This window comes from Diplotaxodon limnothrissa, linkage group LG9 (assembly GCF_057381915.1).
Source record: "Diplotaxodon limnothrissa isolate DT_005_m linkage group LG9, D_limnothrissa_male_GT1.1, whole genome shotgun sequence".
Taxonomy (NCBI): Eukaryota; Metazoa; Chordata; class Actinopteri; order Cichliformes; family Cichlidae; genus Diplotaxodon; species Diplotaxodon limnothrissa.
In genome coordinates, this window is record NC_140604.1 from 36,540,564 (window position 1) to 36,556,161 (window position 15,598).

Below are 15,598 nucleotides of genomic sequence, written 5' to 3' on the forward strand. Positions count from 1 at the left end.
CTGTTCTCTCGTACCGACATCTACGGCACGCTCACTTGCTTCACTAGCATGGCCCTGCTGTTTACCTGTGTCATTGCGCACTTCGTGCTCTTTATGAGGGCAGGATGAGCGTTTATGGCCAACATGCACTTCATGCTAACTGCGCTTGCATAAACAGTATACAAGCCGTTTTCGTATCTCACTTTAAACGACACTTCCAGTGTCTGTGAAGGATCGTTCAAGTACATGAAGGCCTGCCTTCATAGTGACTGAATGTGCTGCAGTCTGGCATCTTTGCAGCCAAGACGAACAACACTGAACCCGCTAGCAAACTTTCCAAAGCAGGTCAGTTCCTTTTCAAGTAGCTCATTGGGGATAAACGCCATCTACGCGGGTCACCGCAAACAGTGGTGAAACAGCCACAACAAATCATCCAAAATGATCCCCCTTTCAACTAACAGGTGAACCAACCGCTCCTCACGGAGAAAGGTAACCACAGCCTTGTTCATCCGAGAGCCGCAAGTTGTGTTCTCATGGCCCACCTGTTCACCAAAAGCTAGCAGAGCCTGCTCCACGGTGTACTGTTGGGGGGGCCTCCCCTGTCTAATAGACAGGGGAGGCGAACCCTCACTAGGGAGGGACGCCATTGCTCAAGGTAAAACTGGCGAATTAACTAAAACTCTTCACTTCACACAACACAATGAAATAAACTTGCCTTACCTTTTAACCACCCATAAAGTTTTCTGGAAAAAACAGTCCAAACGTCCCAAACTCACTCAGCAGCTCCACACACTCACCAAACACCTTCACACACCCATTCACTCACACTCCCAGCATGCAGTGCAGGAAGGAGAGGAGAGGAGAGTGGAGTCAGGGGTTACATAGATGAGAATGAAAGCAGTTTATGTTGTGACCACTAGATGGAGACAAAACACCACACAAACACAAACTTTATAACTACTGATACTGCAGTACTCTCTGCAGTACTGTGTGTATTTCCTGTGTAAGAAACAGTGATACTCTTGCAGTAAAGTAATGAAAACACAGTTTTCTTTCTGTAGTGTTATGTGTAGTACTGCATGTAATACTGTGTGGTACTCTTAAAGGGTAATGTCTTTAGTACTGTGTTTATTAAAAGACAGTGTACTTTATGTAGTATTGTGTGTAGTACTGTGTGTATTATAAGACAGTGTACTTTTGTAGTAGTTTGTGTAGTACTGTCTGCAGTACTGTGTGTAGTACACTGTGTAGTACTTTCTGCAGTGCTGCGTGCAGTGTTGTGTGTACTCTTACAGGCAGTGGACGACGGTGCGTCCCTCGCCGCCGTCGTACTCCTCCTGCCATTTGTCCACCTGGTGCACGAGCTTGAGGAAGGAGCGCTTGGAGACGGGCGTGTCGCGGTACATCGGCCAGCCCAGGAACTGGAACTGCTGCACCATGCGGTACCCGTCCTGCGGCTGGAGACACAGGGAGAACCAGGCAGTCAAAACAAGCTCGCCCCAAACAACCAATGTATAATCAAACACTTCCCCAGAAGAACAGAAACATGAACCAAGTGTACCTCTAAACTAAACACTAAGGAGAAAGGAAGTAAGGAAACTGTGAAGGGAGAAAGGGAAAGGAAGTCAAAAGAAATACATTTTAGGAGTAAAGAAGAAAGGAAAGAACAGGAGAGAGGAAAGGAAGATATATAATGTAGATGGAAGGAAATGAGAGGAAAGGAAAGATATTAGGAAGCTTATTGAGACAGGAAAGAAAGCAAAGACAGGTTCCTGTGAGCAGACAGCAGGAGAAAGCTTTAACTCAAACACCAAAATCAAGCTGCCACAGCGAGGCGGGTGGAGACGGGAGCGCGGCTCAAACACAGCCGATATTTGTTGAGACGCATGGAGGAAACGAGGCCCTGAATCACAGCCGCACTCAAACTCAGCCCGATGGGGAGGTGAGGAGGCTTAAATCAAACACATCCTGAGCTAAATCTGGTGCAGCAGGAGAGAGAGAGCGGAGGCTTGGATCAAACACAGGCGCAGCTCAGCTTTATTACACAGAAATCAAACGCGCCCTGAATATGTGAGGGCAAAACCAAACAGACCCTCCGTGTAGGGTGATGCAGTTTTACTCCGTCAGGATCTGAAGACAAAGGTAATTACACATCCACAGAGACGTCACGTAGAGGCGAGGTGGTTCTAACGATGGCGAACAGCCACCACGGCAGGGGAGAGTGAGAGAACAGCCATCGCCCTGACAGGACCACGGCCACGATGGTGGTTCTCTCAGGGCTCCAGCACGGCAGAGACACTAATGGATGACTCAGCCGAGTCAGGAATCCTAGTCTCAAAGAAGACGGCCAATAGAACCCTGCACAGGGACGGACTGAGAAAGAAGACGGAGGCTACGACCCAAAGGGCAGCGTCCCCACAGTGAAGCACGGTGGTGGCAGTATTATGCTGTGGGCATGCTTCACTGCGTCTGGACCTGGGAATTTCATCGAGGTGGGTGGATCCATGAAGAAAGAAGGATATGTGAATGAAGACCTGAAGCAGTCAGGCTAAACTAGGTCGGAGTCATCACTTTGTCTTCCAGCATGTCAACAACCCAACGCATATGTCGCTCCTGGTGAAGATCAAGGCGAGCGTGACAAAGCCCTGACTGTGGGCTGAGACCAAATGTAAGCACAAGAGCAGCCTGGGTGTAAACCTGGCTGGACTTGAGTTTGGCTCAAGTTTGTTACTTACATTAAATCAATTTAATAAATCAAATTTCAGTGTATTTTATTTGACATTCCAACCTACTGATACTTACAGAGTGAAGGGCAGCCAGGTTTTTACAGGAAACAAACTAAGGCTACATCCACCCGGGTATTTTTGAAAACGCAAATTTTTCTATGCGTTTGCACCTTTCGTCCACATGTAAACTGCGTTTTCAGTCACTGAAAACTGAGATTTTTAAAAACTCCTGCCAGGGTGGAGATTTTTGAAAACCCAGTTTTTGCGTTTACATGTGGACGAGGAAAACGGAGAAAACGCAGCGTCAAAGGTGTGCGCCTACACACACAGTTACTGTCCTTCCACACACAGGACTCGGTTCTGCTTCTATGCGCCATCTTTGTTCACTCTTTCCCACCGAGGCTTCTAGACTTCTGATTGGCCAACATTTCTACATGGTTAGGAATATATCGCCACCTGTTGCTTTGGCATCTTCCTAGCGCGTTTTTGTGGTTACGTGTGGACGGGATTTTTAAAAAACGTGGCAGCGTGCTCAGTGCTTGATCATATTTGAAGTTTAATTTTTCGCTGTAGAAAGAAGTTTTCTTCCCACGCAGAGTTTACAGCAGGCGCTAATGTTTCTGTCACTTTTTACAGAATCAGACTTAAAGTAATGTGATTACTTCCAAGCTTTAAATGCTGCATGGTCATACTCCCTCCAACACTCCATATTATCCATTGTTGATCTGCACACGTCTGTTGCTACCACGGACGTCGCACGCGCTCACGTCATTGTCATGAGACACTCTCACAAACAAAATCACGGTTTAGTAACGCAGCATATTTACGGGTAAGTAACAGTAATCTAAAAGCGCACCCTGGCTGTGTTGTAGATCCTGAAGATTCGGCTGATCACGTCCTCCTCCAGGTCAGCGGACACGAACTCCACCTGCAGCGAGCCGAGGCGATGGAGACCGTTCTCTGGCCAGTACTGAGGGCACAGCTAACACACACATACACAAAGGGAAGTTATTGATCAGCTCATGAGTTTTACACCGCCCTTACCAAAGCACCTGTGCTATGATGTCATCATCACCCACCTGTTCTAATATATCTGAAAATCTTTGAGTGTGTGTGTGGGTGGAGCTTCACCTGTGCGGGGTCGACATCATTCAGCATGACAATGGATGTGCAGTGGTAGTCGAGGACCAGGCGCCAGAAGTCCTTCACCGTGTTGGGCAAAGGATGCTGGGTAACGATGAACGCCGACGGCTGCTTGTAGCTCTGCATGACACGAGGTCAGTCAGACAGCAGGAAGTGATGTCACACAAGCAGACACAGCAGGGTGGATGTCACTGTTGTACACAGCCGTGCTCAGGATTTCCGACGTCGGTGTTTTCAGCAGATTTCTGAACGCGTGCTTCCTTCTTTGAACCTTAGCGTTAACTTTGATATTTTAAACACTTTCCTGGAGTTTCTATAGCGACAGCTGTCTGGCTGCCTCAGGCAGGTCTGATGTGGGTGTAACTGACTCGGAGGCAGTGACGCTTGTGCTCCGAGTGCCCTAACACTCGGTGTTAAAGCCTCTGCTGCATCGACACCGAGCAGCACTTGCTAATGTTAGCTTAGAAGAGAAGTCCTCCACTCACTATCGCCACCAAATGACAGGCTCCAAGTATAACACAGAATCCAACACATCTCCACAACAGGGCAACAAGCTCACCTGAAGGACTTCACACAGAATTCATGAATGATCTGCGCTCAGCGAGAAAGCCGCTGCAGCAGGACAGCACGATGGCAGAGCGACTGAGTGTTCTCCGCTTCAGTCCTCTGTGCTGTTTGCTAAACAAAGAATCTGACGGCTGGGCTGGTCGCTCTCAGAGTTTCTGATTGGTTTACTTTTCAGCCTAATGTTCTCCTTCACCTGCACTCACATCTCTTTGGGCCAAACTGAGAGATCCAGTGAAAAGATATCGGATCAGCTCCCCATCTTTAATCTGCTTCACTTATTGTGGAACAAAAGCTTCGAATCAAAGCTGCGAATCTGCAGTCACATTCATCAAACCCACTGTGTGTGTGTGTGTGTGTGTCACGTACATCCATGAGCGCAGCGTTGATGTAGTTGGAGCTCTCCCCGTCGATGGTGATGAGGAAGGGCAGGCAGCGGTCTGGAGGCAGCACGTCCATGCAGCGGTTCTTCTCATGGTTTCTGGGCAGCAGAGCGATGCTGCAGTCCTCCACTCGCAGAGTCGGCGTCACCATGTTCAGCGTCTGTGCGCGCACACACCACACACCAGTTTGTTACCAGTTTGTTACTGGGTGTCTGTGGCACTTTTATTTTAACCGTGTCGTTTATTGTTGTGTATTTTTACTCGCTGTCATGCTGCTGTAACACAAAAGCGTCCGATGTGGGATCAATAACGTATCCATTTAAAGTAAAGACGCTACAGCGACACAGAGAGAACAATCATATGACCCCCTGTGAGCAGCACTTTGGCGACAGTGGGAAGGAAAAACTCCTTTTAACAGGAAGAAACCTCAGACAGAACCGGGCTCAATATTTAGACTGTATAATATGAATTTCTGACTTTTATTTTGAAACTGCGGTGCAATGATGTCATCACTCAGAGCTGTGATGTGGTTTGATTATTTCATGGACGCTGGCAGGTTCGTGCTCTAAACGAAGCGTGAAGAATATTAACATGGTCGTCACGTTACCCTGAACTCCTCTTTGATCTGACTCGAGTTGGTCTGAGGATCCAATCGGTTCATCTCATAATAAACCGACCGCAGCTGACTGGCTGGAATCGCTGTGTCACCGCACAGACACGCCTCCAAGATGGCATCGTGGATGAAGACGTACTGCTCCTGGTAGACAGAGGAAGGTGGTCAGACACTGTTTAAATAAGCTCCTCCTCCTCCTCCCCAGCTCTGACTGACGGGACGTCGGCTGCTGAAATGTCACTTCATAAAAGATTAATGTCAGCGCACGGCGGCTGGAGAACAGGCGAGTGACATTCAAAGTTAGAGAAGGTCATCGCGGCGTTCATTTCTGTCATTTCCTGTCAGTCAGCGATGAAGATGTGAGGACAAGTCGGAGACAATGAGGAATGATCGATGAAACTTTGATCATGAATGAAGCTGAGTAACTGAGCACGTGCAGTTTGAAACATTAAGTTATTAGTGATCACGTAAAACAGTGTTTACCTGCAGGTCAGAACACCTGCACACAGGTAGAAGGTATTTCACTGTGTGAATGTGTGTGTGTGTGTGTGTGTGTGTGTGTTTGTGAGTGTGTGTGTGTGTGTGTGTGTGTGTGTGTGTGTGTGTGTGTGTGTGTGTGTTTGTGAGTGAGTGTGTGTGTGTGTGTGTGTGTGTGTGTGTTTGTGAGTGTGTGTGTGTGTGTGTGTGTGTGTGTGTGTGTGTGTGTGTGTGTTTGTGAGTGAGTGTGTGTGTGTGTGTGTGTGTGTGTGTGTGTGTGTGTTTGTGAGTGTGTGTGTGTGTGTGTGTGTGTGTTTGTGAGTGTGTGTGTGTGTGTGTGTGTGTGTGTGTGTGTGTGTTTGTGAGTGAGTGTGTGTGTGTGTGTGTGTGTGTGTGTTTGTGAGTGAGTGTGTGTGTACCTCAGTCTGGACCATGTTAACCCTTCGTGCTCTCAGCTCGCGGACACAATTGTAGATGTCAACCACGCCCTCTCTCTCCGCCATGTCCAGCATGATGTCGATCACGATGAAGCATCCTGTACGTCCCGCCCCCGCACTGACACACACACACACACACACACACACACACACACACACACACACACACACACACACACACACACACACACAGTCACGTCAGCAGTGATGAAGTTTCTTTGTTACTAGTAATGACAGTAAAAGTCGTACCTGCAGTGGACCACAGTGGGACCGGCGGTGGGTGGGGTTTTGGCCTTGACGCGGCGGATGAAGCCGAGCAGCCCGGTGGCATGAAGCGGGACGCCGTGATCAGGCCAACCGGTGAAATGAAACTGACGGATCTCCCTGATCTCTGCCACACCCCTCTGACACAGACAGAGAACGGAGGTCAGGTCAGTGCACAGGTGTGTGTACATGTCTGTGTGTGTGTTACACCTCTGTGTGCACAGGTCTGTGTGTGCACAGGTGTGTGTACATGTCTGTGTGTGTGTTACACCTCTGTGTGCACAGGTGTAACATAAAGATATTTTAGCTTTAAGTCCTTCAGTTGCTGGCGGTGACATCAGAATACCTTCACTGACCACGTCAGTCCCAAATACATTCATAATAAACACTGATAAACTGGGCCCCCACTGACACATGCATGAAGCATCCATAGAAACACAGCTTCTGATTACTCACACACCTGTGCACTTTCAAGATGGCGCTGCAGATGGCAGCCTCGGTACTGCGCTCTCTCGCATTTTTTTTGTTTTTGTTTATTTTCTGCACTTTTGATCACTCGAACCACATCACTTTCCCCAGAGATCAACTGCTAAACATCAGGCAGTCATCTCACAATAGTTCTCATTTTTCACAAACCCGGAAAGTTTTTTGGAGATTTTAGTTGGAGGCGCAGCAGCTCTCTGTGGCTCCTGGAGGAGACGTAGACGGGGGACTCACGCTGGTGCGCTGGTGAAACTATGTCGGCGAGGATTCCGCACGGGACTCTCCTCCATTCACCTCCCAAATCTCCGCTCCCTTCCAAACAAAGTCAATGAATTACTTCTCTTAAACTGGACTAACAAGGACTTTGCACGCTCTGCTGCCCTCTGCTTCACTGAAACCTGGCTCAGTGAGCGAGTCCCAGACGCTGTCTTAAATCTGCCGGGCTTCACTGGGCGGACTGCGAAATGGAGCTGTCAGGGAAAACAAAGGGTGGTGGAGTCTGCTTCTGCATCAACGAAGGTTGGTGTACTGATGTCACAGTGTTACAGAAACACTGCAGCCCACACTTGGAACGTTTTTTCATCAACTGTAAACCTTTTTATTCACCGTGGGAGTTTTCTTCCTTCATGGTGGTTGGAGTTTACATCCCTCCACAGGCCAACGCGAACAACGCACTGTGCGAGCTGGCTGACCAGATTACTACCCTGGAGAGGACATTCCTGGATTCCTTTACAATTATTCTTGGGGATTTTAACAGAGCAAACCTAAACCACGAACTCCCTAAATACAGACAGCATATAGACTGCCCCACCAGGGACAACATCATACTGGATCACTGCTACACCACTCTAAAAGATGCCTATCGCTCTGTGCCCCGGGCAGCTTTGGGAAATTCTGATCACTGCCTGGTCCATCTTATTCCAGTTTATAGGCAAAAACTCAAACGTGCGAAGCCTGTAGTCAAAACTGTGATGAAGTGGACTAACGCAGCAAAGCAGGAACTGCAGGACTGTTTCGACTGCACTGATTGGACTGTTTTTGAAGCTGCATCTGAGAACCTAGATAAGCTCACGGACACTGTGACATCAAACATCAGTTTCTGTGAAGACGTGTGTGTGCCAACAAAGACCTTTTGCACATACAACAACAATAAACCATGGTTCACTCCTAAACTTCAACATCTTCGTAAGGCCAAGGAGGACGCCTACAGAAGTGGTGACAGGGCCCTGTACAAGCAAGCCAGGAACACACTGACCAAGGAGATCAAAGCAGCTAAAAGGATCTACTCCCAGAAGCTGGAAGAACGGCTCTCAGCCAACGACCCAGCGTCAGTGTGGAGGGGCCTGCAGGAAATCACCAGCTACAGACGCCCCCCACCCACTGTTGAAGCAAACAAAGACCTGGCCAACGAGTTAAACACTTTCTACTGAAAGTTTGAGACGGACAGACTCCCACGCCCCACCCTCCCCTCCCCAGGGACATTGCTTCAGACATTGACCCCCAACACACCTTCCACCTCTCCCCCCTTCACCCCCACCCTCCCCAATCCAGACCCAACGACCACCACCACCACCCTCCCCAATCTAGATTCAACGACCACCACCACCCTCCCCAATCCAGACCCAATGACCACCACCACCCTCTCCAATCTAGATTCAACGACCACCACCACCCTCCCCAATCCAGACCCAATGACCACCACCACCCTCCCCAATCCAGATTCAACGACCACCACCACCCTCTCCAATTCAGACCCAACGACCACCACCACCCTCCCCAATCCAGATTCAACGACCACCACCACCCTCTCCAATTCAGACTCAACGACCTCCACCACACCTCTCACCCCCTTTCCTCCTCCCTGAAACTAAGAATACACACTCAGGATGTGAGCCGACTATTCCAGAAACAGAAGCCCAGGAAAGCCCCTGGACCAGACGGCGTCTCACCCTCCTGCCTCAAAACCTGTGCTGAACAGCTGGCTCCCATCTTTACTCGCATCTTCAACAGATCCCTGGAGCTGTGTGAAGTTCCCTCCTGCTTCAAACGCTCCACCATCATCCCTGTTCCCAAGAAACCCATCATCACAGGACTGAATGACTACAGACCTGTCGCCTTGACGTCTGTGGTCATGAAATCCTTCGAACGACTGGTGTTAGCCCATCTGAAAGACATTACAGGCCACCTGCTGGACCCTCTGCAGTTTGCCTACCGGGCAAACAGTTTGGTGGATGATGCAGTGAACATGGGGCTGCATTAAATCCTGCAACACCTTGACCGCCCGGGAACTTATGCCAGGGTCCTGTTTGTGGACTTTAGTTTGGCTTTTAACACCATCGTGCCTGAACTTCTCTCCTCCAAACTCTCCCAGCTCAGCGTGTCACCAGCTACCTGTCAGTGGATCACCAGCTTCCTGACAGATAGAAAGCAACAAGTGAGGCTGGGGAGATCACCTCTCGGTCCCTCAGTATTGGTGCCCCTCAAGGATGTGTTCTCTCACCACTACTGTTCAAATTCAAATTCAAATTCAAATTTTATTTGTCACGTACACAGTCATACACAGTACGATATGTAGTGAAATGCTTGGACAACTGCTCGTGACCTAAAGAAAACAAAAAAGGAAAAGGCTCTAAATATGAAAAATTAAAAAGGGTAAATTTAACTAGGAAGGAATAAAATATAAATTAAGGTTAAAAATGAAATAACTGTACAACAAAATACACAATATAGAACTGTATAAGAATGTATGAAGAAATATAAATAAATATATACACAATAACAGCAGCTGTACAAGTATTAACCGGAAATGAAGAATATAGTGACCAGTGTTGTGCAAAACCAAAGTCCAGAAAGTCCAGTGTGTGTGTAAGAACCATATGTGTGGGTCAGTACTGTGTGGTGGTGTGATTGAGAGACCGTATCGCCTGCGGGAAGAAGCTCCTCCTCAGTCTCTCTGTGTTGGTCTTCAGGGAGCGGAATCGCTTTCCTGACCTCAACAGAGAGAACAGTCTGTTGTTGGGATGGCTGAGGTCCTTCACGATCTTCCTGGCCTTGGTCCAGCACCGCCTGCTGTAGATTGAGTGCAGGTCAGGGAGCTCGGAGCGGATGGTGCGCTCAGCTGACCGCACAACCCTCTGTAGAGCTCGTCTGTCCTGCATGGTGCTGTTCCCGAACCAGGTTAAGATGTTTCCCGCCAGGATGCTCTCTATGGTGCACGAGTAAAAGTTCCTGAGCACCTTGGAGGGCAGTTGGAAGTCTCTCAAGCGTCTGAGGTGGTAGAGACGCTGACGGGCCTTTTTCACCACGGTGTTGATGTGACAGGACCATGACAGGTCCTGCGTGATGTGAACTCCGAGGTATTTGAAGCTGTCCACTCTCTCCACTGGGCACTCGTTGATGACGGGGGTCTGGTAGTTCCTCTCCTGCTTAGTGCTGAAGTCCACTATCAGCTCCTTTGTCTTACTGACGTTTAGAAGGAGGTTGTTCCTCTGGCACCAGTTCTCCAGATTCCTAATCTCCTTCAGGTAGGCCGTCTCGTTGTTATCAGAGATCAGGCCCACCACGACGGTGTCGTCAGCAAACTTAATGATGGTGGTGGAGCTGGTAGTGGCCACACAGTCATATGTGTACAAAGAGTACAGCAGGGGGCTCAGAACACACCCCTGGGGGGCTCCAGTGCTGAGAGTGGTGGAGGCTGAGACATGTCCGCCCATCCTTACTGCCTGTGGTCTGCCAGTTAGGAAGTTGGAGATCCACTGACACATAGATGAGCTGAGTCCCAGATGCTCCAGCTTGGTGGTGAGTGTGGAGGGAATTATGGTGTTAAATGCAGAGCTGTAGTCTATGAAGAGCATTTTAACATAATTCCCCCTTCTAGTGTCCAAGTGAGTGAGTGATGTGTGGAGGAGATGAGAGATGGCATCGCCTGTGGAACGATTTGGACGGTAAGCGAACTGTAGTGGGTCCAGTGTGTCTGGTAGTGAAGAAATGATGAAGTCTCTGACCAGGCGTTCAAAGCACTTCATCACTACTGAGGTGAGGGCTACAGGGCGATAGTCATTGAGAGAAGCAGGGTGGGGTTTCTTCGGCACAGGAACAATGATGGACTCTTTGAAGCATGTGGGGATCACCGACTGAGATAAAGAGATGTTGAATATCTCAGTGAACACAGGAGCTAGCTGGTATGCGCAGTCTCTGAGGATACGACCTGGGATGCCGTCTGGTCCTGCTGCTTTCCTGGTGTTCACTCTCTTGAAGGCTCTCCTTACTTCATGCTCGGAGATGACGAGCACGTTTCCGGTGCTGGCAGTATCTTCCTGTCTGCAGCCGTTAGCGCCGCTAACACTAGCATTGTTGGAGTCCTTAGCTGCAGCCTCGAAGCGAGCATAGAAAGTGTTCAGCTCGTCTGCCAGAGTCACGGCCGCGTTCGTCATACCGGTTGTTGGTGCTTTATAGTCCGTTATTGTCCTTAGTCCCCGCCACAGGCTCCTAGATTCACTCTGTTGGAGTTGTGACTCTAGTTTCCTCCCGTAGCGCTGCTTCGCCTCTTTCACCGCCCTCCGCACGTTATATGACGCGGCTTTGTACGGGTCCATGTCCCCCGTTGTGAGTCCCGTGTTGTAGGCAGCGGTGCGGGATCTCAGAGCGTCGCGGATGGTTTTATCCACCCACGGCTTCTGGTTGGGAAACGTTGTGATAGTCTTTGTCTCCATGGTATCATCCGCTAGTTTCCCGATGAATCCCACAACCGCTTCCGTAAACACGTTGACGTCATCGTCGGAGCTGTTTCTGAACATGCCCCAGTCTGCGTCATCGAGTGTGTCCTGTAACGTGGCCACCGATTGATCCGTCCAGCGCGCGACCTTCCTCTGAACCGGAACTTCCTGTTTCAGCCTTTGTTTGTATTTTGGCATGAGGAAGATGGCGCCGTGATCAGATTTGCCAAACGGAGGGCGGGATTGTGCCTTGTAGCCGTCCTTGACCGTAGTGTAGCAGTGGTCCAGTGTCCTTTCACCCCTGGTGGGGCAGGTGATGTGTTGATAAAAGTTCGGCGCTGCGCGTTTGAGGTTGGCGCTATTAAAGTCCCCCGTCACAATAAGCGCAGCGTCCCGGTGTTGTGTCTGGTGCTGTGTGAGTGCCTCATGCAGCTCGCATAAGGCGGTGACCGTGTCCGCTTGTGGTGGAATATAAACGGCACTTACAATGACCGATGTAAATTCCCGAGGTAGATAAAAAGGACGACACATGATGGACAGTAGTTCCAGATTTGGTGTGCAGGAGCGTGTGAGAGGAACAACGTTCGCACTGTTGCACCAGTTGTTGTTCACCATTAAACACACGCCGCCTCCCCTTGACTTCCCCGAGTCCCGTGTCCTGTCCATGCGGTGAACCGAGAAGAACTCGGCCGGCTGGATGGCGTGGTCCGGCACCGCTGGGTTCAGCCATGTCTCGGTGAAGCAGAGGAGATTGCAGTCCCGATGTCTCTCTGGAACTTTACCCTGGCCCTGAGGTCGTCAAGCTTGTTCTCCAGTGACTGGACGCTGGCGAGCAGGATGCTAGGCAGAAGTGTGCGGTGTGCACGAGCTCTCAGCCTGTTCCTGACGCCGGCTCGCGTCTCTCTAGGCCGCCGCCGCTTCCCTTTGTTCTCCCTCAAGATCTCACTTGGCCAGCTCGGATCCGGAGTTAAAAACTTCGAATTGTGAGTACATTGTATACCAATAGAAACAAGAGTGTCACTGTCATACCTAATGTACCCAATGGTGATGATTTTGCCGATTTAGAAACGCTGAAAACTAACTTAAAAAACAAAGACAAAGAAAAAGTGGTCGGAGCAGTCGTGACGGCAGCCAACCTCACCGGCGCCATCTTCTCCCTCTACACTAACGACTGCACCTCCAAGAACTTGGCTGTCAAACTCCTAAAGTTTGCAGATGACACCACTGTCATTGGCCTCATTCAGGATGGTGATGAGTCTGCATACCGGCAGGAAGTTGAGCGGCTGGTACGCTGGTGCAGTCAGCACAATCTGGAGCTGAACACTCTTAAAACTGTAGAGATGACAGTGGACTTCAGGAGACATCCCTCAACTCTGCTCCCCCTCACCATATCAGACAGCCCGGTGTCGACTGTGGAGATCTTCAAGTTCCTGGGTACCACCATCTCCCAGGACCTGAAGTGGGAGACCAACATCAACTCCATCCTCAAAAAGACCCAGCAGAGGATGTACTTCCTGAGACAACTGGGGAAGTACAGTCTCCCACAGGAGCTGCTGATCCAGTTCTACACTGCGGTCATTGAGTCTGCCCTGTGCTCCTCCATCACAGTCTGGTATGGTGCAGCCACTAAACAGGACAGGAGCAGACTGCAGCGGACTGTACGGGCAGCAGAGAAGATCATCATGCCCCCCTGCCCTCCATCCAGGACCTGCACATCTGAAGAACCAGGAACCAGGCAGGGAAAATCATCGCAGACCCCTCACACCCTGGACACAGACTTTTTGATCTGCTGCCCTCTGGCAGACGGTACAGAAGCCTGCAGACCAGGACCACCCGACACAGGAACAGTTTCTTTCCCCTCGCCATCTCCCTCCTAAACAGTTGACCTGTCACACTGCTCCCACTGCCAGACTGCAACTGCAACTTATGTACATTCTGTAGTATTCACTCAACCCCATTTCATTTCTGTCATCCTGTAGTTTATGTATATAAGTTTGGATTGGTTATTTATAGTTGGTTTACACAGCTTTGTGTATGTATGTGTATGCATGTGTAATGTATATATAGACACGTGTGTGTGTGTGTGTGTGTGATTTACATTGCTGTGCTTGTGAGTCACCATCTACCGGAACCAAATTCCTTGTATGTGTCTGCACATATACATGGCCAATAAACACGATTGTGATTCTGATTGCTCAGCACACTGGTGATGCTATGGTCCCTGACACGGGTTGTTGCTAGGTGGACGCAGGTCTAACGTCGTCCTGACGACTGTAGTTTAGAACGAGCTTCCCTTTAGACGGTGCGATGACGCAGATCACGTGATGACGTTTGTTGTGGATTTTTCCAGCAGGTGTAATATTCCCGTTCAGTTTGTTCCTGTCAGGTTACCATACCAGACTCTGACACTCTGTCCAACATGCTTACACTCACGTCCTGATAAGATTCGCTCTCTTGTAGATTACATCAACATTATCCACAAAATTCTCCAATATAAAAACACGACTGACCTCTGACCTGGAATCAACAAATTTACCTCACTCCTCCACCCACGTCCCTGAGGTAAGGTGGGGTCAGAGTTCCTCTGAAAGGAAACAACTGAAGACAACTCTGTGCTGTGTCAGTGTCAGCGAGCTGAGGTCACGGCGGCCTACACCTCGTGTAGATCCTTTGTTCATGTGCATGTTCAACTTTATTGTAACAGCTGGAGAACAGCTGCACTGATGGAGCTGAACTGAACTGTAGAGGTGTGTGTACACAGAGGTTTTTGGACATAACGAAGGATTGTGTGTGTGCGTATGTGTGTGTGCGTATGTGTGTGTGTGTTACCTTCTCTACAGCAAAGGTCCGGATCACGTACTCAGACAGCAGCTGAGTCTCGATCAGCGTCACCTTCATGTCGCCGTAGATCTCCGTGTCATCAGGCCAGTACTTACAACACTTCACCTACACACACACACACACACACACACACACACACACACACACACACACACACACACACACACACACACACACACACACAGGATTAAATTGCCTCATTAATTAAACAGAAACACAAACAGAACAAAAGCAGCTGATATTAAAATCTCATTAGAGGCTCCGCCCCCTCCCCCTCTCCTCATTGACAGCTAATTACTGCAGAGCTAATCACACTGTCACCATGACAACCAACGAGGTAAACAGGGAGGGAGGGGTGAGAGAACAAATCAGGCTAACGTGACAGTGTGTGTGTGTGTGTGCGTGTGTGTGTGTGAGAGACAGAGGGAGACAATCAGGCTCTATCCCAGAATCCCCCCTCTGTAAAGGAGGGGAGCAGTTCCCTGGTGCCTTCTGGGTAATGAGGGCTTAGCGACGCCCGCCTGCAGGTGTGTGTGTCTGATCTCAGGTTCGATCCTTTATTTTCAGGAGGAAATGGCGGCGTGTTTATCAATTTGCAGCGCGATTCACAGGAGCACACCGTGAGTTTCCCAGAATGCCGAGCAAATGCGATGAGGTCACACAGCCACTACCCAATAGTTAGAACCTGAGCACGGCACCCTCAGAGACGGACGGCTGTGAGGAGCAGTGCGTCAGAGTCCTCGAGGATGCAGTGCCGCTACGCCGCAGCGGGAAAGTCAATGCTCAGAGAAGCAAATCTGAAACACGCAAAGTGTCTGTGAAGGTTCTCGGTCATCCAGGTCATCGTAGTTTGAGGAGCTTGCAAAGAAAAGCGTCTGGGCTTCTTTAGGTTTCCATGAAGACGTTTCACCTCTCATCCAAGAAGCTTCTTCAGTTATAAGAGCAAATGGTGGAGAGTCCCAGAATTAAGCCT

General features: G+C 49.5%; 1 protein-coding gene across 7 annotated transcripts in view; it reads right to left on the reverse strand.

Moving 5' to 3' along the window:
* LOC146626065 (receptor-type tyrosine-protein phosphatase mu-like) overlaps positions 1–15,598 on the reverse strand; it is a 226,007-nt gene that overhangs the window by 10,799 nt on the left and 199,610 nt on the right. For all 7 annotated transcript variants that reach the window (XM_085363138.1, XM_085363137.1, XM_085363139.1 and 4 more), the window contains 8 exons: positions 14,614–14,730; positions 6,572–6,726; positions 6,305–6,440; positions 5,403–5,552; positions 4,782–4,955; positions 3,837–3,968; positions 3,562–3,687; positions 1,273–1,436 (listed from right to left, as the gene is read on the reverse strand). In XM_085363138.1, coding sequence (XP_085219264.1) covers positions 1,273–1,436; positions 3,562–3,687; positions 3,837–3,968; positions 4,782–4,955; positions 5,403–5,552; positions 6,305–6,440; positions 6,572–6,726; positions 14,614–14,730 — 1,154 coding nt within the window. The remainder of the gene's footprint in view (positions 1–1,272; positions 1,437–3,561; positions 3,688–3,836; positions 3,969–4,781; positions 4,956–5,402; positions 5,553–6,304; positions 6,441–6,571; positions 6,727–14,613; positions 14,731–15,598) is intronic.